Source organism: Gobio gobio (genome assembly GCF_949357685.1).
Source record: "Gobio gobio genome assembly, chromosome: 14".
Lineage (NCBI taxonomy): Eukaryota > Metazoa > Chordata > Actinopteri > Cypriniformes > Gobionidae > Gobio > Gobio gobio.
In genome coordinates, this window is record NC_137107.1 from 1,943,758 (window position 1) to 1,969,150 (window position 25,393).

The 25,393-nt window shown below is 48.3% G+C and overlaps 1 protein-coding gene across 4 annotated transcripts in view; it reads left to right on the plus strand.

Moving 5' to 3' along the window:
• Nucleotides 1-25,393, plus strand: part of sec24a (SEC24 homolog A, COPII coat complex component) — a 52,732-nt gene that overhangs the window by 3,465 nt on the left and 23,874 nt on the right. For 2 of the 4 annotated variants that reach the window (XM_079834297.1, XM_079834298.1), the window contains exons 3-12: nucleotides 14,756-14,868; nucleotides 14,951-15,123; nucleotides 19,265-19,367; nucleotides 19,457-19,489; nucleotides 19,574-19,700; nucleotides 19,817-19,926; nucleotides 20,286-20,398; nucleotides 22,449-22,567; nucleotides 24,861-24,916; nucleotides 25,161-25,379. In XM_079834297.1, the coding sequence (XP_079690423.1) occupies nucleotides 14,756-14,868; nucleotides 14,951-15,123; nucleotides 19,265-19,367; nucleotides 19,457-19,489; nucleotides 19,574-19,700; nucleotides 19,817-19,926; nucleotides 20,286-20,398; nucleotides 22,449-22,567; nucleotides 24,861-24,916; nucleotides 25,161-25,379 (1,166 nt within the window). The remainder of the gene's footprint in view (nucleotides 1-14,755; nucleotides 14,869-14,950; nucleotides 15,124-19,264; nucleotides 19,368-19,456; nucleotides 19,490-19,573; nucleotides 19,701-19,816; nucleotides 19,927-20,285; nucleotides 20,399-22,448; nucleotides 22,568-24,860; nucleotides 24,917-25,160; nucleotides 25,380-25,393) is intronic. The other 2 variants (XM_079834299.1, XM_079834300.1) reach the window with 1 other exon arrangement.

Here is a 25,393-nt window from a genome sequence, read left to right on the forward strand (position 1 = left end):
GGTCTGACGGGTGTCCAACCACATGAGGCTCAGTCATTAATGACACAATTTACAGTTTTGGCTGAACTAACCCTTTAAATAATGAATGATATTAGTTATATTTCATTTAAACAGTCTGTTATTTTACATCTGATCATAATTTCTGCACCTGTTAGATTTCCCTGATGAACATAAAGCTGATGATCTTTATCTATGCAGATCTTCTGTGCAGATTCTCTCCCCTATGAAATCAGTTATTCTAGAGCGGTTCATTCTCTTCAAATAGAGATGCATCTGGTGACCTTTGTTATATGGCAATATATGAATAACTGTGTGTGCGCCGCGTGTTTCACAGTGAAGCGCAGCACTGCAGTTACTAATGGCCGATATATAAATTGGCCTACGATAGATATTTTAATCGTGATGATGATGATCTACCCGTGAAATCCGTTATGTGGAAGCACTTTGGCTTCTATGAAGGGGAAAATGACATTGACAAGAGCCACATCTTATTCAAGTTGTTTAAAACGAAACTGAATATTTTGGAAGCACAGCAAACATGAGGAATGCTAGCCTGGGCTGCTACAGGCATATTTCTTTTTTTTTGTTGTTGGTTCTATTCTGGCAAATGTAACCTTCCAGTTCACTTGCAAAATCCCTTCCATTTGTTTTATTAATAAAAATAAATTGGAAGTAAATTCATTATGGGTCATTACAAATACTTTGCTTTAAAATTGCCATGTGAGAAAAAAAAGAAAATCTGTATAGAGAAAAAGATGCATCGACAATCGTTTTTTAATCGCATTCGATTACGCCAAATAATCGAATAACCCCCCCCCCCCCCCAAAAAAAAAGCAATTGCATAAAGGACACAAATAAAGAATAATTCAAGAACTGATTATTATTGCTATCAGTATTCTCCACACTGCAAAATCTGTATGTGTTTATTGAACTATGTGTGGACCTGTGTAAAATACGGGACAAATCGCGTTTATATATAATTTATTATATTGATTAATAATAGATAGTTAGCTAATCTGTGTGCTTTGTATATGTGCATTTCTGAAATGCATTTTTACAAATCAATTAAAATTGTAATGTAGATGCATTTTCTGTGAAGCTGCTTTGAAACGATATGTATTGTGAAAAGCGCTATACAAATAAATTTGAATTGAATTGGGCTCCAGACTGTAGCCGAAATATACAGGTGCTGGTCATATAATTAGAATATCATCAAAAAGTTGATTTATTTCACTAATTCCATTCAAAAAGTGAAACTTGTCTATTATATTCATTCATTACACACAGACTGATATATTTCAAATGTTTATTTATTTTAATTTTGATGATTTTAACTGACAACTAAGGAAAATCCCAAATTCAGGATCTCAGAAAATTAGAATATTACTTAAGACCAATACAAAGAAAGGGTTTTTAGAAATCTTGGCCAGCTGAAGAGTGTGAGCATGTCCAGCACTCGATGCTCAGCTGGGGCATGAGGAGATCAGTCTGAGGCTCTGCTCAGGTGTTATGAGTTCTCTCTGATAGTGGCCTTCATCTCTTCTGCATATCTTCCTCTTCAGGTGTTCTATAGGGTTAAGGTCAGGCGAGTTTGCTGGCCAATCAGGAACAGGGAGACCATGGTCCTTAAACCAGGCACTGGTTGCTTTGGCACTGTGTGCTGGTCCCAGTCCTGCTGGAAAATGAAATCTGCATCTCCATAAAGTTGGTCATCAGCAGGAAGCATGAAGTGCTCTAAAACTCCCTGCTATACGGCTGCGTTGACCTCTGACCTCAGAAAACACAGTGGACCAACACCAGCAGATGACATGGCACCCCAAACCATCCCTGACTGTGGAAACTTTACACTGGAGCTCCAGCAGTGTGGATTGTGTGTCTCTCCTCTCTTCCTCCAGACTCTGGACCCTGATTGACTTCATCAGAGAACATAACTCTGGCCCCTCAGCAGCTCCAGTCCTGTCTGTCTTTAGCCCAGGTGAGACGCTTCTGACGCTGTCTGTTGGTCAAGAGTGCGACAGCTGAAACCCATGTCTGTCATACGTCTGTGTGTAGTGGTTCTTGAAGCACTGACTCCAGCTCCAGTCCACTCATACCCTTTTCCACCAAGGCAGTGCTAGAGCTAGATCGGAGCCAGAGCCTAGTTTCAAATCGGTTCTTTGTGTTTCCACACCCAAAGCCCAGCTCCGAGCCAGGAGAAGTGGTTCTTAAGTAGCACCAGAACATTGCTGGGCTAGAACAGGGCTAGAAGTAAGACCCGCTAGCGTCAGGCGCTGGGGGCGGAGTCAACAAGACCAACACACACTGGAGATCCGCCATTGTTGAAATAGCAGCTAATGGAGCTAATGGAGCTAATGGAGCTAACAGCTGCTGCTCATTTGTAATCTCCGTCTTTACAAATGACGGCGAACTGCATGAATGCGTTGGATTCGCTGTGTTTTCGTTGTGTTTTGATGCCGATGTAGGATCGTAAAGCCATGAGCATCAATAGTAACGCAACGTTTGCATTGTTGATGGAAGGCTTGTTCGCAGCGGTGCAGAGACCGATCGCCGTATGATAACCAGCGAGAGCAAACGACTCCTTATGCTTTTGATTCACTCATGCGTTTATCATACGCTGATCGTCTGCATAGCGCCGATGCATCTCGAACAAGCCTGGTGTGTGTGTGTGTGTGTGTGTGTGTGTGTGTGTGTGTTTCGCTGCCCAGGGTTGCCAGGTTTTCACAACAAAACCCACCCAATTGCTACTCAAGCCCAATCGCGTTTCAGGGGGGCTTCCCCAGTAAAAATCACATTTGGGGGTAAAATATGTGTTTTTTTGGCATGGTTGCCTACTAAAATTCGCATTCCTGGGGCTAAATATCACACAATTGGGGTCGCTTGAAGCCGCGGTCATGAAAAAAAGCCCGCGGCATAACCGTAGACTTGGCCTCACTGCCGCTGCCTCGCTAGCGTTGCTGAGAGAGATGAGGCGTATACAGTGACGTAAGACTGGCTCTGATGTGGCTCTCAGCAGGTGGAAAAGCAAACGGTTCTTAGAAGCTCCTCAGTCGAACCAACTATGAACTGGGACTAGCTCTGGCTCTGGACTAGCTCTAGCACTGCCTTGGTGGAAAAGGGGTATCTGTGAATCTCCTCCACATTTTTGAATGGGTTTTGTTTCTCAATCCTCTCCAGGGTGCGGTTATCCCTATTGCTTGTACACTTTTTTTCTAGCACATCTTTTCCTTCCCTTCGCCTCTCTATTAATGTGCTTGGACACAGAGCTCTGAGAACAGCCAGCCTCTTCTGCAATGACCTTCTGTGTCTTGCCCTCCTTGTGCAAGGGGTCAAAGGTCGTCTTTTGGTCAGCTGTCAGGTCAGCTTCTTCCTCATGATTGTGTGGCCTACAGAACTAGACTGAGAGACCATTTAAAGGCCTTTGCAGGTGTTGTGAGTTCATCAGCTGATTAGAGTGTCTTCAATATTCAACCTTTTCTCAATATTCTCATTTTCTGAGATACTGAATTTGGGATTTTCCTTAGTTTTCAGTTATAATCATCAAAATTAAAAGAAATAAACATTTGAAATATATCAGTCTGTGTGTAATGAATGAATATAATATACAAGTTTCACTTTTTGAATGGAATTAGTGAAATAAATCAACTTTTTGATGATATTCTAATGATATGACCAGCACCTGTACACCAGTGTCTGTGAATATTAAACTTCAAAATACTCTTTACATATTACTCCTCCATGATGACACACACTCACACACACACACACACACACACTTACACACACTCTCATTACACACTATATGATGACACATGAACGCATAAATCATCACTTCATGAGCATTTACCGTTTCATTTGAGAACTCATTTCATGAACACACACACACACTCAAAGGTCTTCACGGCAACCCGAAAAAATAACCGCTCTGTTTAACGTGAAGAAATGGGCAGAATATATTAAGCTACTGTTGTACAGTAGATTTAACACCGTCTCTGTGTAATAATAATAATAATAATAATGCTTAGATGGTTGATTATTTTTCACTTTTAAACAGCAGACAGTCTTTAAATGTCTATGTATTATTTACTTATAATTATCATAAATAATAAACGTATTATATTAAACTTATAATGTATATATCATTATCGAAAGAGGCTGCAATGTATATCGCAATATGGATTTTAGGCCATGTTGCCCATCGTGTGTGTGTGTGTGTGTGTGTGTGTGTGTGTGTGTGTGTGATAGTCCTATCGCCAGCCTGTGAGATCAGCGGTACACCACACTATTCAATCATTAACTTATTTGCTTATTTAATTACTTCGACTCTGAACCACAAAACCAGTTTCAAATTGAGATTGATAATCTGAAAGCTGAATAATCTTTCATTGATGTGTGGTTTATTAGGGTAATTTTTAGCCAAACTATTTAAAAATCTTGAATATGAGGGTGTAAAAAAACTCTAAATATTGAGAATTTCCTTTAAAGGTGTCCAAATGAAGTCCTTATTAATGCATATTACTACTAATAATACATGATATATGTACGGTAGGACATGTACAGAATATCTTCATGATCTTAATATGCTAGTGATTATGATTTAGCTCAGACTTGACTCTGATGAAGACTAGCGTCTGCGTGTTCCGCGTGATTGGCTGAGGAAGGTGTCCTGAAAGTGAGACTAGCGGCTGAAGCCCAGCGGAAGCAGAGACAGTCTCAACACTGCAGCAGATGTGCACAGATGTGCTCAGATCCACACCTGTTAGTAACTCGCCACATCATCATTAATATCCGCTTCTAGTATTGCAGATCATAACTGCTCACTTATGAGTGTAATTTAATAGTGAATACTAGTAATGAGTGCAAGCAAATATAATCTAACCCAAGAGAAGTTTAAAATGGTGCTAAAGGCAAACTTATGTACAGTAGAGTAAATGCATATGAATTCATACTGAATGCAGATGGAAATGGATATTTGTGCCCATCGTCTCATAAGCTAATGCAGATTTTAGACATCTGTGCTGTAAATCATCCAGTTAGCTGTTATTGCACATACATTATGCAGATTATATATATTTAATATAGCTTATTTTGCCACATGATATATAGAGTTTTCCTTTGACTAAAACTAACAAGGGCCAAATGTCCTTGTTAGTTTTAGTCATATTTAGTCAAAGACTAAGACTAAATTAAAAATATGACAAAATTAACACTACTTTTATGCCATAAATCATTAGGATATTAAGATCATGTTCCATGAAGATATTCAGTAAATATATCATAAATGTATTATTAGTAGTAATATGCGTTAATAAGGACTTCATATGAACAACTTTAAAGGAGATTTGCTCATTGTTTAGATTTAGTCGCACACTCAGAGTCCAGATTTTGACAAACCACACATCAATGATGATTATTTATTCATTTAAAAATATTGACCCTTATGATGGTTTTGTGGTCCAGGGTCACGTGTTAAAATATTTATTTTATTTAAAAAAACCTGTTTGTAGAGAACCGGTAGTGCTGCACTCTTTCATTACAGATTCTGATGCCGACTAGCCGATCTTTATCTCTACACGATTGAGTGTGTTGTTCATTTGCTGTTTTTGCAATGGGAGACAGATCCACACACACCACACACACACCACACACACCACACACACACCACACACACACCACACACACACCACACACACACCACACACACACCACACACACACCACACACACACACCACACACACACCACACACACACCACACACACACCACACACACACCACACACACACCACACACACACCACACACACACACCACACACACCACACACACACACCACACACACACCACACACACCACACACACCATTCACATTGAAGACTGATGGTCTGAGTTCAGCTCTGTGAAGGTGTAGCGTAATGCTGCGTTCACACCAAACGCGAATTGAGCGTCAAAATCGCGTCTACCGCGTCTAGTTTCACGCGCGTACATTTTGAATGCATTCGCGCGTCAGCAGAGAATTGGACGCGCGTAGAAATAGAGCGTTTGAAGCGAAATTGACGCGCGTTCAAGGCACTCCAGGAGAAATATGTCATAAAACACCACTCTGCCTCTTTTCATTTTCATTAAACATATATATTAAGCATTAATAGCCACACAAATGTGGTCCAGGCAACTCCTACATCATCTTCAGTACATGTATATTTAAATATCCTTAAAATATAAAGTTATGAAACTTCTCTTTGCCCTCAGTCAAAACGATTTGGCAGACAACAAATTATAGATTCATGAGAGCAAAGCTCGGCCGTTAGATCAGCACAAGATGAGCCACTACAGGCCATCAGAGCAGCAGCAGATGCAGAAGGACTGGCTGAGGAAAGGCTGCCTTCGCTGGGGTTAATGAGCGCTGATCGCCCGCTGATCGCCTGGAGCTCACAACTCCAAAAACACAAGATTATTTTTTTTAAATAGGCGCTCTCTTTATAAATAAACCACAGATTTGAGCTTAAAACAACTACATTCCCACCTGAAAACGTCTTAAAACTACATTTTGTGACACAATAGTACTGTTTTTAATTTATGCAGGGTTTCTCATACACGTCACTTTACCACGTGACAGCAGCGAGCAGGCTCCTGATTGGTTAACGCGGCGCGAATTGACGCCAAAGTTCAAATTTTTCAACTCGGGCGTCAGACGCGAATTCGCTTCAAACGCGTAATGGAAAAAGCACCGCTCGCGTGTAACGCGCGTATCGCGCAAGACGCTCAATTCGCGTCCAATTCGCGCCATTCGCGCGAACTGGACGCGCGAATGAAGCGGATTCGCGTCCTTCGCGCCGCGCGTAACGCGCCTTCCGCGCCGCGGGACCTCCAGACGCGCGTCAACGCGCCTTTCCATTGACTTAACATTGAAATCACTCGCGCCTGACGCTCTATTCGCGTTTGGTGTGAACGCAGCTTAAGAGGAGACACACCTGCACAACACACAGCAGATTCACCGACAGCAGGGGGCGCTGATGGGACACACAGGCCGTTCATTATATGTGTGTGTGTGTGTGTGTGTGTGTGTGTTAGAGCTGCAACTAACGATTATTTTTTCAATTAGTCGACTAATCTAACGATTATATTTCCGGATTAATCTTATTATTCTTTTTTACTGATTATTGTATTTCAAAGAGGGTATAGTGAATTTGTATATTATTTTAACATGAAATCAGTGAATGATGACAGTAATTGTATTTCAGGAAGGGTAGTGAACATAGTATGCCATTTTATAATGAAATATATGAACACGAAGCTTTTTAAACATAATATATAATGATACTATTCATCATAAAATGTATTCAGAGTAGGCCTAATTAGGAAAAGTTGTTTACTATAGTAGTTGAGTATGATTTACTTATTGATTTGTGTCAATAGTAAACGAAAATGCACTTGTATTCATCTGCAAAAGGTTCACACACAGGAGCTTTCAGCATAGTTTTAATGTATAACTAGTCGTTTATTTTGAAGATACATGTGCATAAACAACGACTAAAGCTGCCAGAAGTTTTTGCCCAAACTTCAAAGACACATTTAAATGATTAAAGCTAGAGGCATATCTTAACTTTAATGTTACTTTAATCATGTAAACTACCTATATACAGCATGTTTTATGCATATGTGTTTGGGACAGAGGGGAACCAGGTCGCATTAACAGGAGATATATGCAGCCCATAATAAATAAAAGCACGAGACGTACTGGGGTCGGAGAAGAACCCCGGAAAATGTGACCGTCTGTTGCAATACACGCGCCACGGTTCAGCTGCGCGAGAGAACACGCGAGAGAACACGCGAGAGAACACGCGAGAGAACACGCGAGAGAACACGCGAGAGAACACGCGAGAGAACACGCGAGAGAACACGCGAGAGAACACGCGAGAGAACACGCGAGAGAACACGCGAGAGAACACGCGAGAGAACACGCGAGAGAACACGCGAGAGAACACGCGAGAGAACACGCGAGAGAACACGCGAGAGAACACGCGAGAGAACACGCGAGAGAACACGCGAGAGAACACGCGAGAGAACACGCGAGAGAACACGCGAGAGAACACGCGAGAGAACACGCGAGAGAACACGCGAGAGAACACGCGAGAGAACACGCGAGAGAACACGCGAGAGAACACGCGAGAGAACACGCGAGAGAACACGCGAGAGAACACGCGAGAGAACACGCGAGAGAACACGCGAGAGAACACGCGAGAGAACACGCGAGAGAACACGCGAGAGAACACGCGAGAGAACACGCGAGAGAACACGCGAGAGAACACGCGAGAGAACACGCGAGAGAACACGCGAGAGAACACGCGAGAGAACACGCGAGAGAACACGCGAGAGAACACGCGAGAGAACACGCGAGAGAACACGCGAGAGAACACGCGAGAGAACACGCGAGAGAACACGCGAGAGAACACGCGAGAGAACACGCGAGAGAACACGCGAGAGAACACGCGAGAGAACACGCGAGAGAACACGCGAGAGAACACGAACTCGCGAGAGAACTCGAACTCGCGAGAGAACTCGAACTCGCGAGAGAACTCGAACTCGCGAGAGAACTCGAACTCGCGAGAGAACTCGAACTCGCGAGAGAACTCGAACTCGCGAGAGAACTCGAACTCGCGAGAGAACACTGGCAGCAGGGTTGCCAGGTTTACACAACAAAACCCACCCATTCGTTACTCAAAACAAGCCCAATCGCGTTTCGGGGAGGTTCTCTGGTAAACATCGCGTTCGGGGGGTTAAATATGTGTGTTTTTTTGCTTCAACCCGTGGACATGAGACACAGCCGCGGCAACAGTGTAGAAGTAGCCCAATTCCGCGGAAAAAAGCGGGACTTGGCAACACTGATTGGCAGTGTGAAAGCTCCCGCTCTCCACACACACACACACACACACACACACACATTATTCTAGATCTTCTGTTCCATTCTAGAACGTAAATAATGTACCGCCGACGCGTCGACGCATTTCACGCACGTCGACGTATTTTCGTAGTCGACGTCTAATAAAAACTGTGTGTGTGTGTTATTGATTGAGCCGCTCTGGAGCTTGTGTGTGTGTGTGTGTGTGTGTGTGTGTGTGTTTTCCAGAGGTTAGATCAGTTCAGATCAAATGTGTTCATCTGTGACATCATCAGTTCTGACCCCATCTCTGCCCTAATCCACTCTCACTAACCTCACTAACCTCACTATTCTCCTCTCACTAACCTCACTATTCTCCTCTCACTAACCTCACTATTCTCCTCTCACTAACCTCACTATTCTCACTATTCTCCTCTCACTAACCTCACTATTCTCCTCTCACTAACCTCACTATTCTCCTCTCACTATTCTCACTATTCTCCTCTCACTAACCTCACTATTCTCCTCTCACTAACCTCACTATTCTCACTATTCTCCTCTCACTAACCTCACTATTCTCCTCTCACTAACCTCACTATTCTCCTCTCACTATTCTCACTATTCTCCTCTCACTAACCTCACTATTCTCCTCTCACTAACCTCACTATTCTCCTCTCACTATTCTCACTATTCTCCTCTCACTAACCTCACTATTCTCACTATTCTCCTCTCACTAACCTCACTATTCTCCTCTCACTAACCTCACTATTCTCCTCTCACTAACCTCACTATTCTCCTCTCACTAACCTCACTATTCTCACTATTCTCCTCTCACTAACCTCACTATTCTCCTCTCACTAACCTCACTATTCTCCTCTCACTAACCTCACTATTCTCACTATTCTCCTCTCACTAACCTCACTATTCTCCTCTCACTAACCTCACTATTCTCACTTCTCCTCTCGCTAACCTCACTATTCTCCTCTCACTAACCTCACTATTCTCACTATTCTCCTCTCACTAACCTCACTATTCTCCTCTCACTAACCCTCACTATTCTCCTCTCACTAACCCTCACTATTCTCCTCTCACTAACCTCACTATTCTCACTAACCTCACTATTCTCCTCTCACTAACCTCACTAACCTCACTATTCTCCTCTCACTAACCTCACTAACCTCACTATTCTCCTCTCACTAACCTCACTAACCTCACTATTCTCCTCTCACTAACCTCACTAACCTCAATATTCTCACTAACCTCACTATTCTCACTATTCTCCTCTCACTAACCTCACTATTCTCACTATTCTCCTCTCACTAACCCTCACTATTCTCACTATTCTCCTCTCACTAACCTCACTATTCTCACTATTCTCCTCTCACTAACCCTCACTATTCTCCTCTCACTAACCCTCACTATTCTCCTCTCACTAACCTCACTATTCTCACTAACCTCACTATTCTCACTAACCTCACTATTCTCTTCTCACTAACCTCACTATTCTCCTCTCACTAACCTCACTATTCTCACTAACCTCACTATTCTCCTCTCACTAACCTCACTATTCTCCTCTCACTAACCTCACTAATCTCCTCTCACTAACCTCACTATTCTCACTATTCTCCTCTCACTAACCTCACTATTCTCCTCTCACTAACCTCACTATTCTCACTAACCTCACTATTCTCCTCTCACTAACCTCACTAACCTCACTATTCTCCTCTCACTAACCTCACTAACCTCACTATTCTCCTCTCACTAACCTCACTATTCTCCTCTCACTAACCTCACTATTCTCACTATTCTCCTCTCACTAACCTCACTATTCTCCTCTCACTAACCTCACTATTCTCACTTCTCCTCTCACTAACCTCACTATTCTCCTCTCACTAACCTCACTATTCTCACTATTCTCCTCTCACTAACCTCACTATTCTCACTATTCTCCTCTCACTAACCCTCACTATTCTCCTCTCACTAACCCTCACTATTCTCCTCTCACTAACCTCACTATTCTCACTAACCTCACTATTCTCACTAACCTCACTATTCTCACTAACCTCACTATTCTCCTCTCACTAACCTCACTAACCTCACTATTCTCCTCTCACTAACCTCACTAACCTCACTATTCTCCTCTCACTAACCTCACTAACCTCACTATTCTCCTCTCACTAACCTCACTAACCTCAATATTCTCACTAACCTCACTATTCTCACTATTCTCCTCTCACTAACCTCACTATTCTCACTATTCTCCTCTCACTAACCCTCACTATTCTCACTATTCTCCTCTCACTAACCTCACTATTCTCACTATTCTCCTCTCACTAACCCTCACTATTCTCCTCTCACTAACCCTCACTATTCTCCTCTCACTAACCTCACTATTCTCACTAACCTCACTATTCTCACTAACCTCACTATTCTCTTCTCACTAACCTCACTATTCTCCTCTCACTAACCTCACTATTCTCACTAACCTCACTATTCTCCTCTCACTAACCTCACTATTCTCCTCTCACTAACCTCACTAATCTCCTCTCACTAACCTCACTATTCTCACTATTCTCCTCTCACTAACCTCACTATTCTCCTCTCACTAACCTCACTATTCTCACTAACCTCACTATTCTCCTCTCACTAACCTCACTAACCTCACTATTCTCCTCTCACTAACCTCACTAACCTCACTATTCTCCTCTCACTAACCTCACTATTCTCACTAACCTCACTATTCTCCTCTCACTAACCTCACTATTCTCACTAACCTCACTATTCTCCTCTCACTAACCTCACTATTCTCACTAACCTCACTATTCTCCTCTCACTAACCTCACTATTCTCCTCTCACTAACCTCACTATTCTCCTCTCACTAACCTCACTATTCTCACTAACCTCACTATTCTCCTCTCACTAACCTCACTATTCTCACTAACCTCACTATTCTCCTCTCACTAACCTCACTATTCTCACTAACCTCACTATTCTCTCACTAACCTCACTATTCTCACTATTCTCCTCTCACTAACCTCACTAATCTCCTCTCACTAACCTCACTATTCTCACTATTCTCCTCTCACTAACCCTCACTATTCTCCTCTCACTAACCTCACTATTCTCCTCTCACTAACCTCACTATTCTCCTCTCACTAACCTCACTATTCTCCTCTCACTAACCCTCACTATTCTCCTCTCACTAACCTCACTATTCTCCTCTCACTAACCTCACTATTCTCACTAACCTCACTATTCTCCTCTCACTAACCTCACTATTCTCACTAACCTCACTATTCTCCTCTCACTAACCTCACTATTCTCACTAACCTCACTATTCTCCTCTCACTAACCTCACTATTCTCACTAACCTCACTATTCTCCTCTCACTAACCTCACTATTCTCACTAACCTCACTATTCTCACTAACCTCACTATTCTCCTCTCACTAACCTCACTATTCTCCTCTCACTAACCTCACTATTCTCCTCTCACTAACCTCACTATTCTCCTCTCACTAACCTCACTATTCTCCTCTCACTAACCTCACTATTCTCACTATTCTCCTCTCACTAACCTCACTATTCTCACTATTCTCCTCTCACTAACCTCACTAATCTCCTCTCACTAACCTCACTATTCTCACTAACCTCACTATTCTCACTAACCTCACTATTCTCACTATTCTCCTCTCACTAACCCTCACTATTCTCCTCTCACTAACCTCACTATTCTCACTAACCTCACTATTCTCCTCTCACTAACCTCACTATTCTCACTATTCTCCTCTCACTAACCTCACTATTCTCCTCTCACTAACCTCACTATTCTCACTAACCTCACTATTCTCCTCTCACTAACCTCACTATTCTCACTAACCTCACTATTCTCCTCTCACTAACCTCACTAACCTCACTATTCTCCTCTCACTAACCTCACTATTCTCACTAACCTCACTATTCTCACTAACCTCACTATTCTCCTCTCACTAACCTCACTATTCTCCTCTCACTAACCTCACTATTCTCCTCTCACTAACCTCACTATACTCCTCTCACTAACCTCACTATTCTCCTCTCACTAACCTCACTAACCTCACTATTCTCCTCTCACTAACCTCACTATTTTCCTCTCACTAACCTCACTAACCTCACTATTCTCCTCTCACTAACCTCACTATTCTCCTCTCACTAACCTCACTAACCTCACTATTCTCCTCTCACTAACCTCACTATTCTCCTCTCACTAACCTCACTATTTTCCTCTCACTAACCTCACTAACCTCACTATTCTCCTCTCACTAACCTCACTATTCTCCTCTCACTAACCTCACTATTCTCACTAACCTCACTATTCTCCTCTCACTAACCTCACTAACCTCACTATTCTCCTCTCACTAACCTCACTAACCTCACTATTCTCACTAACCTCACTATTCTCCTCTCACTAACCTCACTATTCTCACTAACCTCACTATTCTCACTAACCTCACTATTCTCCTCTCACTAACCTCACTATTCTCCTCTCACTAACCTCACTATTCTCCTCTCACTAACCTCACTATTCTCCTCTCACTAACCTCACTATACTCCTCTCACTAACCTCACTATTCTCCTCTCACTAACCTCACTATTCTCCTCTCACTAACCTCACTATTCTCCTCTCACTAACCTCACTAACCTCACTATTCTCCTCTCACTAACCTCACTATTTTCCTCTCACTAACCTCACTAACCTCACTATTCTCCTCTCACTAACCTCACTATTCTCCTCTCACTAACCTCACTATTCTCCTCTCACTAACCTCACTAACCTCACTATTCTCCTCTCACTAACCTCACTATTCTCCTCTCACTAACCTCACTAACCTCACTATTCTCCTCTCACTAACCTCACTAACCTCACTATTCTCCTCTCACTAACCTCACTATTCTCCTCTCACTAACCTCACTAACCTCACTATTCTCCTCTCACTAACCTCACTAACCTCACTATTCTCCTCTCACTAACCTCACTATTCTCCTCTCACTAACCTCACTATTCTCCTCTCACTAACCTCACTAACCTCACTATTCTCCTCTCACTAACCTCACTATTCTCCTCTCACTAACCTCACTAACCTCACTATTCTCCTCTCACTAACCTCACTAACCTCACTATTCTCCTCTCACTAACCTCACTATTCTCACTAACCTCACTATTCTCCTCTCACTAACCTCACTATTCTCCTCTCACTAACCTCACTATTCTCCTCTCACTAACCTCACTATACTCCTCTCACTAACCTCACTATTCTCCTCTCACTAACCTCACTATTCTCACTAACCTCACTATTCTCCTCTCACTAACCTCACTATTCTCCTCTCACTAACCTCACTATTCTCCTCTCACTAACCTCACTATTCTCCTCTCACTAACCTCACTATTCTCCTCTCACTAACCTCACTATTCTCCTCTCACTAACCTCACTAACCTCACTATTCTCCTCTCACTAACCTCACTATTTTCCTCTCACTAACCTCACTAACCTCACTATTCTCCTCTCACTAACCTCACTATTCTCCTCTCACTAACCTCACTAACCTCACTATTCTCCTCTCACTAACCTCACTAACCTCACTATTCTCCTCTCACTAACCTCACTATTCTCCTCTCACTAACCTCACTATTTTCCTCTCACTAACCTCACTAACCTCACTATTCTCCTCTCACTAACCTCACTAACCTCACTATTCTCCTCTCGCTTTATCTGTGGACCAAAATTTGTGATTTTCCTCATAGTTTTTGAAATCCAACACTAGTTTTTATTTAGTGATGGTCTGGTTTTCGGCATTGACCACTGGTGTGTGATGCTAATATCTGTGTGTGTGTGTTTCTGCAGCGGCGCTATATCCGGCTCCGCCTCCACAGATGACCCGGCCCATGGGCTCCTCCTACCCCTCTCTCCAGCCGGCCTATCACAGTCCTCCCGCCCCGCCGCAGCTCCACCCACAGGTACGGCCCGCCCCAGGTGATCTCAGGTGAGGTGTGAGCCGAGCTAAAGGTGTGTGTGTGTGTGTGTGTGTGTGTTCTCCAGCCTGTCTCTCAGCTGAGCCCATCTCTAGCGGCCCTGAGTCTGCAGTCCCAGCCGCCCGAGGCCCTGCGTGTGGTCAACCTCCTGCAGGAGCGCAGGCTCCTCCCCCCGGGGCCCGTGACTCCGCCCACACCCTGCCTGCCCCAGGACCTGCAGAAGCTCAACTGCTGTCCAGAGTCAGTGCCCTCTCTCATGCCCTCTCTGTGCCAGTGTTGTGCCCTCTCTCATGCCCTCTCTGTGCCAGTGTTGTGCCCTCTCTCATGCCCTCTCTGTGCCAGTGTTGTGCCCTCCTCTCTCATGCCCTCTCTGTGCCAGTGTTGTGCCCTCCTCTCTCATGCCCTCTCTGTGCCAGTGTTGTGCCCTCTCTCATGCCCTCTCTGTGCCAGTGTTGTGCCCTCTCTCATGCCCTCTCTGTGCCAGTGTTGTGCCCTCCTCTCTCATGCCCTCTCTGTGCCAGTGTTGTGCCCTCCTCTCTCATGCCCTCTCTGTGCCAGTGTTGTGCCCTCTCTCATGCCCTCTCTGTGCCAGTGTTGTGCCCTCTCTCATGCCCTCTCTGTGCCAGTGTTGTGCCCTCTCTGTGCCAGTGTTGTGCCCTCTCTCATGCCCTCTCTGTGCCAGTGTTGTGCCCTCCTCTCTCATGCCCTCTCTGTGCCAGTGTTGTGCCCTCCTCTCTCATGCCCTCTCTGTGCCAGTGTTGTGCCCTCTCTCATGCCCTCTCTGTGCCAGTGTTGTGCCCTCTCTCATGCCCTCTCTGTGCCAGTGTTGTGCCCTCTCTCATGCCCTCTCTGTGCCAGTGTTGTGCCCTCTCTCATGCCCTCTCTGTGCCAGTGTTGTGCCCTCTCTCATGCCCTCTCTGTGCCAGTGTTGTGCCCTCTCTCATGCCCTCTCTGTGCCAGTGTTGTGCCCTCCTCTCTCATGCCCTCTCTGTGCCAGTGTTGTGCCCTCCTCTCTCATGCCCTCTCTGTGCCAGTGTTGTGCCCTCTCTCATGCCCTCTCTGTGCCAGTGTTGTGCCCTCTCTCATGCCCTCTCTGTGCCAGTGTTGTGCCCTCTCTCATGCCCTCTCTGTGCCAGTGTTGTGCCCTCTCTCATGCCCTCTCTGTGCCAGTGTTGTGCCCTCTCTCATGCCCTCTCTGTGCCAGTGTTGTGCCCTCCTCTCTCATGCCCTCTCTGTGCCAGTGTTGTGCCCTCCTCTCTCATGCCCTCTCTGTGCCAGTGTTGTGCCCTCTCTCATGCCCTCTCTGTGCCAGTGTTGTGCCCTCTCTCATGCCCTCTCTGTGCCAGTGTTGTGCCCTCTCTCATGCCCTCTCTGTGCCAGTGTTGTGCCCTCTCTCATGCCCTCTCTGTGCCAGTGTTGTGCCCTCCTCTCTCATGCCCTCTCTGTGCCAGTGTTGTGCCCTCCTCTCTCATGCCCTCTCTGTGCCAGTGTTGTGCCCTCTCTCATGCCCTCTCTGTGCCAGTGTTGTGCCCTCTCTCATGCCCTCTCTGTGCCAGTGTTGTGCCCTCTCTCATGCCCTCTCTGTGCCAGTGTTGTGCCCTCTCTCATGCCCTCTCTGTGCCAGTGTTGTGCCCTCTCTCATGCCCTCTCTGTGCCAGTGTTGTGCCCTCCTCTCTCATGCCCTCTCTGTGCCAGTGTTGTGCCCTCCTCTCTCATGCCCTCTCTGTGCCAGTGTTGTGCCCTCTCTCATGCCCTCTCTGTGCCAGTGTTGTGCCCTCTCTCATGCCCTCTCTGTGCCAGTGTTGTGCCCTCTCTCATGCCCTCTCTGTGCCAGTGTTGTGCCCTCTCTCATGCCCTCTCTGTGCCAGTGTTGTGCCCTCCTCTCTCATGCCCTCTCTGTGCCAGTGTTGTGCCCTCCTCTCTCATGCCCTCTCTGTGCCAGTGTTGTGCCCTCTCTCATGCCCTCTCTGTGCCAGTGTTGTGCCCTCTCTCATGCCCTCTCTGTGCCAGTGTTGTGCCCTCTCTCATGCCCTCTCTGTGCCAGTGTTGTGCCCTCTCTCATGCCCTCTCTGTGCCAGTGTTGTGCCCTCTCTCATGCCCTCTCTGTGCCAGTGTTGTGTCCTCTCTGTGCCAGTGTTGTGCCCTCTCTCATGCCCTCTCAGTGCCAGTGTTGTGTCCTCTCTGTGCCAGTGTTGTGTCCTCTCTCATGCCCTCTCTGTCCCAGTGTTGTGCCCTCTCTCATGCCCTCTCTGTGCCAGTGTTGTGCCCTCTCTCATGCCCTCTCTGTGCCAGTGTTGTGCCCTCTCTCATGCCCTCTCTGTGCCAGTGTTGTGCCCTCTCTGTGCCAGTGTTGTGCCCTCTCTCATGCCCTCTCAGTGCCAGTGTTGTGTCCTCTCTGTGCCAGTGTTGTGCCCTCTCTCATGCCCTCTCTGTGCCAGTGTTGTGCCCTCTCTCATGCCCTCTCTGTGCCAGTGTTGTGCCCTCTCTCATGCCCTCTCAGTGCCAGTGTTGTGTCCTCTCTGTGCCAGTGTTGTGCCCTCTCTCATGCCCTCTGTGCCAGTGTTGTGCCCTCTCTCATGCCCTCTCTGTGCCAGTGTTGTGCCCTCTCTCATGCCCTCTCTGTGCCAGTGTTGTGCCCTCTCTGTGCCAGTGTTGTGCCCTCTCTGTGCCAGTGTTGTGCCCTCTCTGTGCCAGTGTTGTGCCCTCTCTGTGCCAGTGTTGTGCCCTCTCTCATGCCCTCTCTGTGCCAGTGTTGTGCCCTCTCTGTGCCAGTGTTGTGCCCTCTCTGTGCCAGTGTTGTGCCCTCTCTGTGCCAGTGTTGTGCCCTCTCTGTGCCAGTGTTGTGCCCTCTCTGTGCCAGTGTTGTGCCCTCTCTGTGCCAGTGTTGTGCCCTCTCTCATGCCCTCTCTGTGCCAGTGTTGTGCCCTCTCTCATGCCCTCTCTCATGCCCTCTCTGTCCCAGTGTTGTGCCCTCTCTCATGCCCTCTCTGTCCCAGTGTTGTGCCCTCTCTCATGCCCTCTCTGTGCCAGTGTTGAGCCCTCTCTCATGCCCTCTCTGTGCCAGTGTTGTGCCCTCTCTGTGCCAGTGTTGTTTCCTCTCTCATGCCCTCTCTGTGCCAGTGTTGTGCCCTCTCTCATGCCCTCTCTGTGCCAGTGTTGTGCCCTCTCTGTGCCAGTGTTGTGCCCTCTCTGTGCCAGTGTTGTGCCCTCTCAGTGCCAGTGTTGTGCCCTCTCTGTGCCAGTGTTGTGCCCTCTCTCATGCCCTCTCTGTGTCAGTGTTGTGCCCTCTCAGTGCCAGTGTTGTGCCCTCTCTCATGCCCTCTCTGTGCCAGTGTTGTGCCCTCTCTCATGCCCTCTCTCATGCCCTCTCTGTCCCAGTGTTGTGCCCTCTCTCATGCCCTCTCTGTGCCAGTGTTGTGCCCTCTCCCATGCCCTCTCTGTCCCAGTGTTGTGCCCTCTCTCATGCCCTCTCTGTGCCAGTTGTGCCCTCTCTGTGCCAGTGTTGTGCCCTCTCTCATGCCCTCTCTGTGCCAGTGTTGTGCCCTCTCTCATGCCCTCTCTGTGCCAGTGTTGTGCCCTCTCTCATGCCCTCTCTGTGCCAGTGTTGTGCCCTCTCTCATGCCCTCTCTGTGCCAGTGTTGTGCCCTCTCTCATGCCCTCTCTGTGCCAGTGTTGTGCCCTCTCTGTGCCAGTGTTGTGCCCTCTCTCATGCCCTCTCTGTGCCAGTGTTGTGCCCTCTCTCATGCCCTCTCTGTGCCAGTGTTGTGCCCTCTCTCATGCCCTCTGTGCCAGTGTTGTGCCCTCTCTCATGCCCTCTCTGTGCCAGTGTTGTGCCCTCTCTCATGCCCTCTCTGTGCCAGTGTTGTGCCCTCTCTCATGCCCTCTCTGTGCCAGTGTTGTGCCCTCTCTGTGCCAGTGTTGTGCCCTCTCTCATGCCCTCTCTGTGCCAGTGTTGTGCCCTCTCTCATGCCCTCTCTGTGCCAGTGTTGTGCCCTCTCTGTGCCAGTGTTGTGCCCTCTCTCATGCCCTCTGTGCCAGTGTTGTGCCCTCTCTCATGCCCTCTCTGTGCCAGTGTTGTGCCCTATCTCATGCCCTCTCTGTGCCAGTGTTGTGCCCTCTCTCATGCCCTCTCTGTGCCAGTGTTGTGCCCTATCTCATGCCCTCTCTGTGCCAGTGTTGTGCCCTCTTTCATGCCCTCTCTGTGCCAGTGTTGTGCCCTCTCTCATGCCCTCCCTGTGCCAGTGTTGTGTCCTCTCTCATGCCCTCTCAGTGCCAGTGTTGTGTCCTCTCTCATGCCCTCCCTGTGCCAGTGTTGTGTCCTCTCTCATGCCCTCTCTGTGCCAGTGTTGTGCCCTCTCTCATGCCCGCCTGTCGTCCTCAGGGTCTTCCGCTGCACACTGACCAGCATCCCCCAGACTCAGGCTCTGCTCAACAAGGCGAAGCTGCCCCTGGGCCTCCTGCTCCACCCCTTCAAAGACCTCTCCGTAAGTCTGCCTCCGCCCGCCTCCGCCCAGGCCATCTGCCGCTGTAGCGCTGAACTCACACTCATGTTTCCCCTCATGTCGCTCCACAGGAGGAGCCAATCACAGCGCTCGCTTTACATTCAGTAATGATGAACAGGAACCATACACATATCCAAAGGCTTTATCTTGTGTATCTGCCTCCGTCAGTGTGTCCTTCTCTCCCTCAGCAACTGCCCGTGGTGACCTCCAGTAATATCGTGCGGTGCCGCTCCTGCCGGACCTACATCAACCCCTTCGTGACCTTTGTGGACGCCCGCAGGTGGAAGTGCAACCTGTGCCACCGGGTGAATGACGGTGAGTCTGCCTCCGCTCATCCGCCCCTCCGCTCCTCCGCCCATCCGCTCCTCCGCCCATCCGCTCCTCCGCCGCTCGGGTCTCTTCACTGTGATCTAACGCTTGTGTCTCTGCAGTGCCGGAGGAGTTCATGTATAATCCGGTCAGCCGGTCGTACGGAGCGCCACACAAGCGGCCAGAGGTCCAGAACGCCACCATCGAGTTCATCGCCCCCTCAGAATACATGGTACGGCCCACATGATCCTGATGATGGACCACAAAAACATCCTTTTTTTGATCTGATAGCTGAATAATGGATCATTTTGACACATACAATGTATTGTTGGCTATTTACACACACACACACACTCACACTCACACTTACACTCAATCAGACACACACACTCACACACACACACACACACACACACACACACACACACACTCACACTCACGCTTGCATTCACTCACTCACACACACTCACACACACACACACTCACGCTTGCATTCATTTACTCACACACACACACACACACACACACACACACACACACACACACACACACACACACACACACTCATGACCCGATCTCTTGTGTCCGCAGCTCAGGCCTCCTCAGCCGGCCGTTTATCTGTTCGTGCTGGACGTGTCCCATAATGCGGTGGAGACGGGCTACCTGGAGGTGGTGTGTCAGTCGCTCCTGGACAACCTGGACTCGTAAGTGAGGGCCGTTGAGCCTCCATCCGCTCCTCCATCCGCTCTCTGTGGAGCTCACTGACCAGTGTGTGTTTACCTCCATCCGCTCTCTGTGGAGCTCACTGACCAGTGTGTGTTTACCTCCATCCGCTCTCTGTGGAGCTCACTGACCAGTGTGTGTTTACCTCCGTCCGCTCGCTGTGGAGCTCACTGACCAGTGTGTGTTTACTCCATCCGCTCTCTGTGGAGCTCACTGACCAGTGTGTGTTTACCTCCGTCCGCTCGCTGTGGAGCTCACTGACCAGTGTGTGTTTACTCCATCCGCTCTCTGTGGAGCTCACTGACCAGTGTGTGTTTACTCCATCCGCTCTCTGTGGAGCTCACTGACCAGTGTGTGTTTACTCCATCCGCTCTCTGTGGAGCTCACTGACCAGTGTGTGTTTACCTCCGTCCGCTCTCTGTGGAGCTCACTGACCAGTGTGTGTTTACCTCCGTCCGCTCTCTGTGGAGCTCACTGACCAGTGTGTGTTTACCTCCGTCCGCTCTCTGTGGAGCTCACTGACCAGTGTGTGTTTACCTCCGTCCGCTCTCTGTGGAGCTCACTGACCAGTGTGTGTTTACCTCCGTCCGCTCTCTGTGGAGCTCACTGACCAGTGTGTGTTTACTCCATCCGCTCTCTGTGGAGCTCACTGACCAGTGTGTGTTTACCTCCGTCCGCTCTCTGTGGAGCTCACTGACCAGTGTGTGTTTACCTCCGTCCGCTCTCTGTGGAGCTCACTGACCAGTGTGTGTTTACCTCCGTCCGCTCTCTGTGGAGCTCACTGACCAGTGTGTGTTTACCTCCGTCCGCTCTCTGTGGAGCTCACTGACCAGTGTGTGTTTACCTCCGTCCGCTCTCTGTGGAGCTCACTGACCAGTGTGTGTTTACCTCCGTCCGCTCTCTGTGGAGCTCACTGACCAGTGTGTGTTTACCTCCGTCCGCTCTCTGTGGAGCTCACTGACCAGTGTGTGTTTACCTCCGTCCGCTCTCTGTGGAGCTCACTGACCAGTGTGTGTTTACCTCCGTCCGCTCTCTGTGGAGCTCACTGACCAGTGTGTGTTTACCTCCGTCCGCTCTCTGTGGAGCTCACTGACCAGTGTGTGTTCACCTCCGTCCGCTCTCTGTGGAGCTCACTGACCAGTGTGTGTTCACCTCCGTCCGCTCTCTGTGGAGCTCACTGACCAGTGTGTGTTTACTCCATCCGCTCTCTGTGGAGCTCACTGACCAGTGTGTGTTTACCTCCGTCCGCTCTCTGTGGAGCTCACTGACCAGTGTGTGTTCACCTCCGTCCGCTCTCTGTGGAGCTCACTGACCAGTGTGTTTACTCCATCCGCTCTCTGTGGAGCTCACTGACCAGTGTGTGTTTACCTCCGTCCGCTCTCTGTGGAGCTCACTGACCAGTGTGTGTTTACCTCCGTCCGCTCTCTGTGGAGCTCACTGACCAGTGTGTGTTTACCTCCGTCCGCTCTCTGTGGAGCTCACTGACCAGTGTGTTTACCTCCGTCCGCTCTCTGTGGAGCTCCCTGACCAGTGTGTGTTCACCTCCATCCGCTCTCTGTGGAGCTCACTGACCAGTGTGTGTTTACCTCCGTCCGCTCTCTGTGGAGCTCACTGACCAGTGTGTGTTTACCTCCGTCCGCTCTCTGTGGAGCTCACTGACCAGTGTGTGTTTACCTCCGTCCGCTCTCTGTGGAGCTCACTGACCAGTGTGTGTTTACCTCCATCCGCTCTCTGTGGAGCTCACTGACCAGTGTGTGTTCACCTCCGTCCGCTCCCTGTGGAGCTCACTGACCAGTGTGTGTTTACCTCCGTCCGCTCTCTGTGGAGCTCACTGACCAGTGTGTGTTCACCTCCGTCCGCTCTCTGTGGAGCTCACTGACCAGTGTGTGTTCACCTCCGTCTGCTCTCTGTGGAGCTCACTGACCAGTGTGTGTTCACCTCCGTCCGCTCTCTGTGGAGCTCACTGACCAGTGTGTGTTTACTCCATCCGCTCTCTGTGGAGCTCACTGACCAGTGTGTGTTTACTCCCAGGCTTCCCGGAGACACGCGGACGAAGATCGGCTTCATCACGTTCGACAGCACCATCCACTTCTACAACCTGCAGGAAGGCCTCTCACAGCCACAGATGCTCATCGTGTCAGATATTGACGGTAACTCTTTCCCATCAGTCCCACAATCTAGAGCCCTGCCTCAGAACTAGAGCCCTGCCTCAAATCTAGAGCCCTGCCTCAGAACTAGAGCCCTGCCTCAGAACTAGAGCCCTGCCTCAAATCTAGAGCCCTGCCTCAGAACTAGAGCCCTGCCTCAGAACTAGAGCCCTGCCTCAAATCTAGAGCCCTGCCTCAAATCTAGAGCCCTGCCTCAGAACTAGAGCCCTGCCTCAGAACTAGAGCCCTGCCTCAAAACTAGAGCCCTGCCTCAAAACTAGAGCCCTGCCTCAAAACTAGAGCCCTGCCTCAGAACTAGAGCCCTGCCTCAGAACTAGAGCCCTGCCTCAAAACTAGAGCCCTGCCTCAGAACTAGAGCCCTGCCTCAGAACTAGAGCCCTGCCTCAAAACTAGAGCCCTGCCTCAAAACTAGAGCCCTGCCTCAGAACTAGAGCCCTGCCTCAAATCTAGAGCCCTGCCTCAAATCTAGAGCCCTGCCTCAAATCTAGAGCCCTGCCTCAAATCTAGAGCCCTGCCTCATAACTAGAGCCCTGCCTCAAATCTAGAGCCCTGCCTCAAATCATCTAGAGCCCTGCCTCAAATCTAGAGCCCTGCCTCAAATCTAGAGCCCTGCCTCAAATCTAGAGCCCTGCCTCAAATCTAGAGCCCTGCCTCAAATCTAGAGCCCTGCCTCAAATCTAGAGCCCTGCCTCAAAACTAGAGCCCTGCCTCAGAACTAGAGCCCTGCCTCAAATCTAGAGCCCTGCCTCAGAACTAGAGCCCTGCCTCAAATCTAGAGCCCTGCCTCAAATCTAGAGCCCTGCCTCAGAACTAGAGCCCTGCCTCAGAACTAGAGCCCTGCCTCAGAACTAGAGCCCTGCCTCAAATCTAGAGCCCTGCCTCAAATCTAGAGCCCTGCCTCAAATCTAGAGCCCTGCCTCAAATCTAGAGCCCTGCCTCAGAACTAGAGCCCTGCCTCAAAACTAGAGCCCTGCCTCAGAACTAGAGCCCTGCCTCAGAACTAGAGCCCTGCCTCAAATCTAGAGCCCTGCCTCAGAACTAGAGCCCTGCCTCAAAACTAGAGCCCTGCCTCAGAACTAGAGCCCTGCCTCAAATCTAGAGCCCTGCCTCAAATCTAGAGCCCTGCCTCAAATCTAGAGCCCTGCCTCAAATCTAGAGCCCTGCTTCAAATCTAGAGCCCTGCCTCAAATCTAGAGCCCTGCCTCAAATCTAGAGCCCTGCTTCAAATCTAGAGCCCTGCCTCAGAACTAGAGCCCTGCCTCAGAACTAGAGCCCTGCCTCAAATCTAGAGCCCTGCCTCAAATCTAGAGCCCTGCCTCAGAACTAGAGCCCTGCCTCAAAACTAGAGCCCTGCCTCAGAACTAGAGCCCTGTCCAACAGCTCCTCTAAAACATCAGCCTCAGTCCGACTGGAGCCCGTGGTTTATTTATCACATTAGCTGCATCCACTAAAACAGTTCAGTTTTGTTTTTAATGTCAAAGTAGTTATATTTCATTTAGTTTCTTTAAGTTAATTTAGAAAAATGTTTGAAGCACTTTTTTGTTTGTTAAATTAAAGTTTTTGTTCTGTGACGACCCAGCGGCCGACAGTGAGTTAACCCGACGCTTTAGCCTCTGAAATCAACACTTGACTTGTCTTGCTTATTAAATCCATATAAACACTTAAAGCATGGTTTAAACGTTTAGCCTCTATCACCACCATCACAGCAAAACGACATTTTTGACAAGATGAGGCAGATCGAAACGAAACGGCTACACAATCTAAACTAATAAAGCACGCAGGTTGTCTTGCCTTACACCTCTCAGCGAAATGAATATAAATCTGATCTTCAATTCTCGTGCTATATGCACATTTAACAGAGTTCCCGTCAACCAAAGCAACAGATATGAGCATTTTATTGATCAGCTCATTATATCAGAGACGGCATTATGAGAACGAGCGAGCTAAACACTGCTAAGAGCCTTTAGTGTCATTAGCTTAATGAAGATGCTTGTGTTTTAGAGCATCTCTCAGCTTATCTTCAGCTTCACTTGTGGCGTTTGTGTGGTGGTTTGCTTTCCTCATTAGCAGATGTGTGTTGCATAGCTCAGTCCTCTAAACACTGAGTCAGTCTTCACAGTTGTGGACTCGTGATATCAGGGTCTCATGTTGTTTCCACCAGCGCAGCACATCTTATTGTTTCTTTTAATTATTGAATGTCTAAAATATAATGAAGGAGAAGCCTGAAAGGCCCTCAGATGTTTAGTGATGATCGCTCTCCCTCTTCCTCCCTCAGATGTGTTCATCCCCACCCCGGACAGCCTCCTGGTCAACCTGAGCGAGTGTAAAGAGGTGAGCTGCTTCTGTCAGGCGAGAGCGGGCGGGCGGAGTAAAGCGGGCGGGCGGAGTAAAGCGGGCGGGCGGAGTAAAGCGGGCGGGCGGAGTAAAGCGGGCGGGCGGAGTAAAGCGGGCGGGCGGAGTAAAGCGGGCGGGCGGAGTAAAGCGGGCGGGCGGAGTAAAGCGGGCGGAGTAAAGCGGGCGGAGTAAAGCGGGCGAAGTAAAGCGGGCGGAGTAAAGCGTGTGTGTTGTGTTGCAGCTGGTCCAGGATCTGCTGGCGAGTCTCCCGCAGATGTTCAGCAGGACGATGGAGACTCAGTCGGGTCTGGGTCCGGCTCTTCAGGCCGCGTTCAAGCTGCTGTCGCCCACCGGGGGCCGCATGTCCGTCTTCCAGACACAACTGCCCACCGTGGGCATCGGGGCCCTCAGGCCCAGGGAGGAGCCCAGCCAGAAGCCCAGCCAGAAAGCGGCGCCCAAGGTCTCGCATCGCTG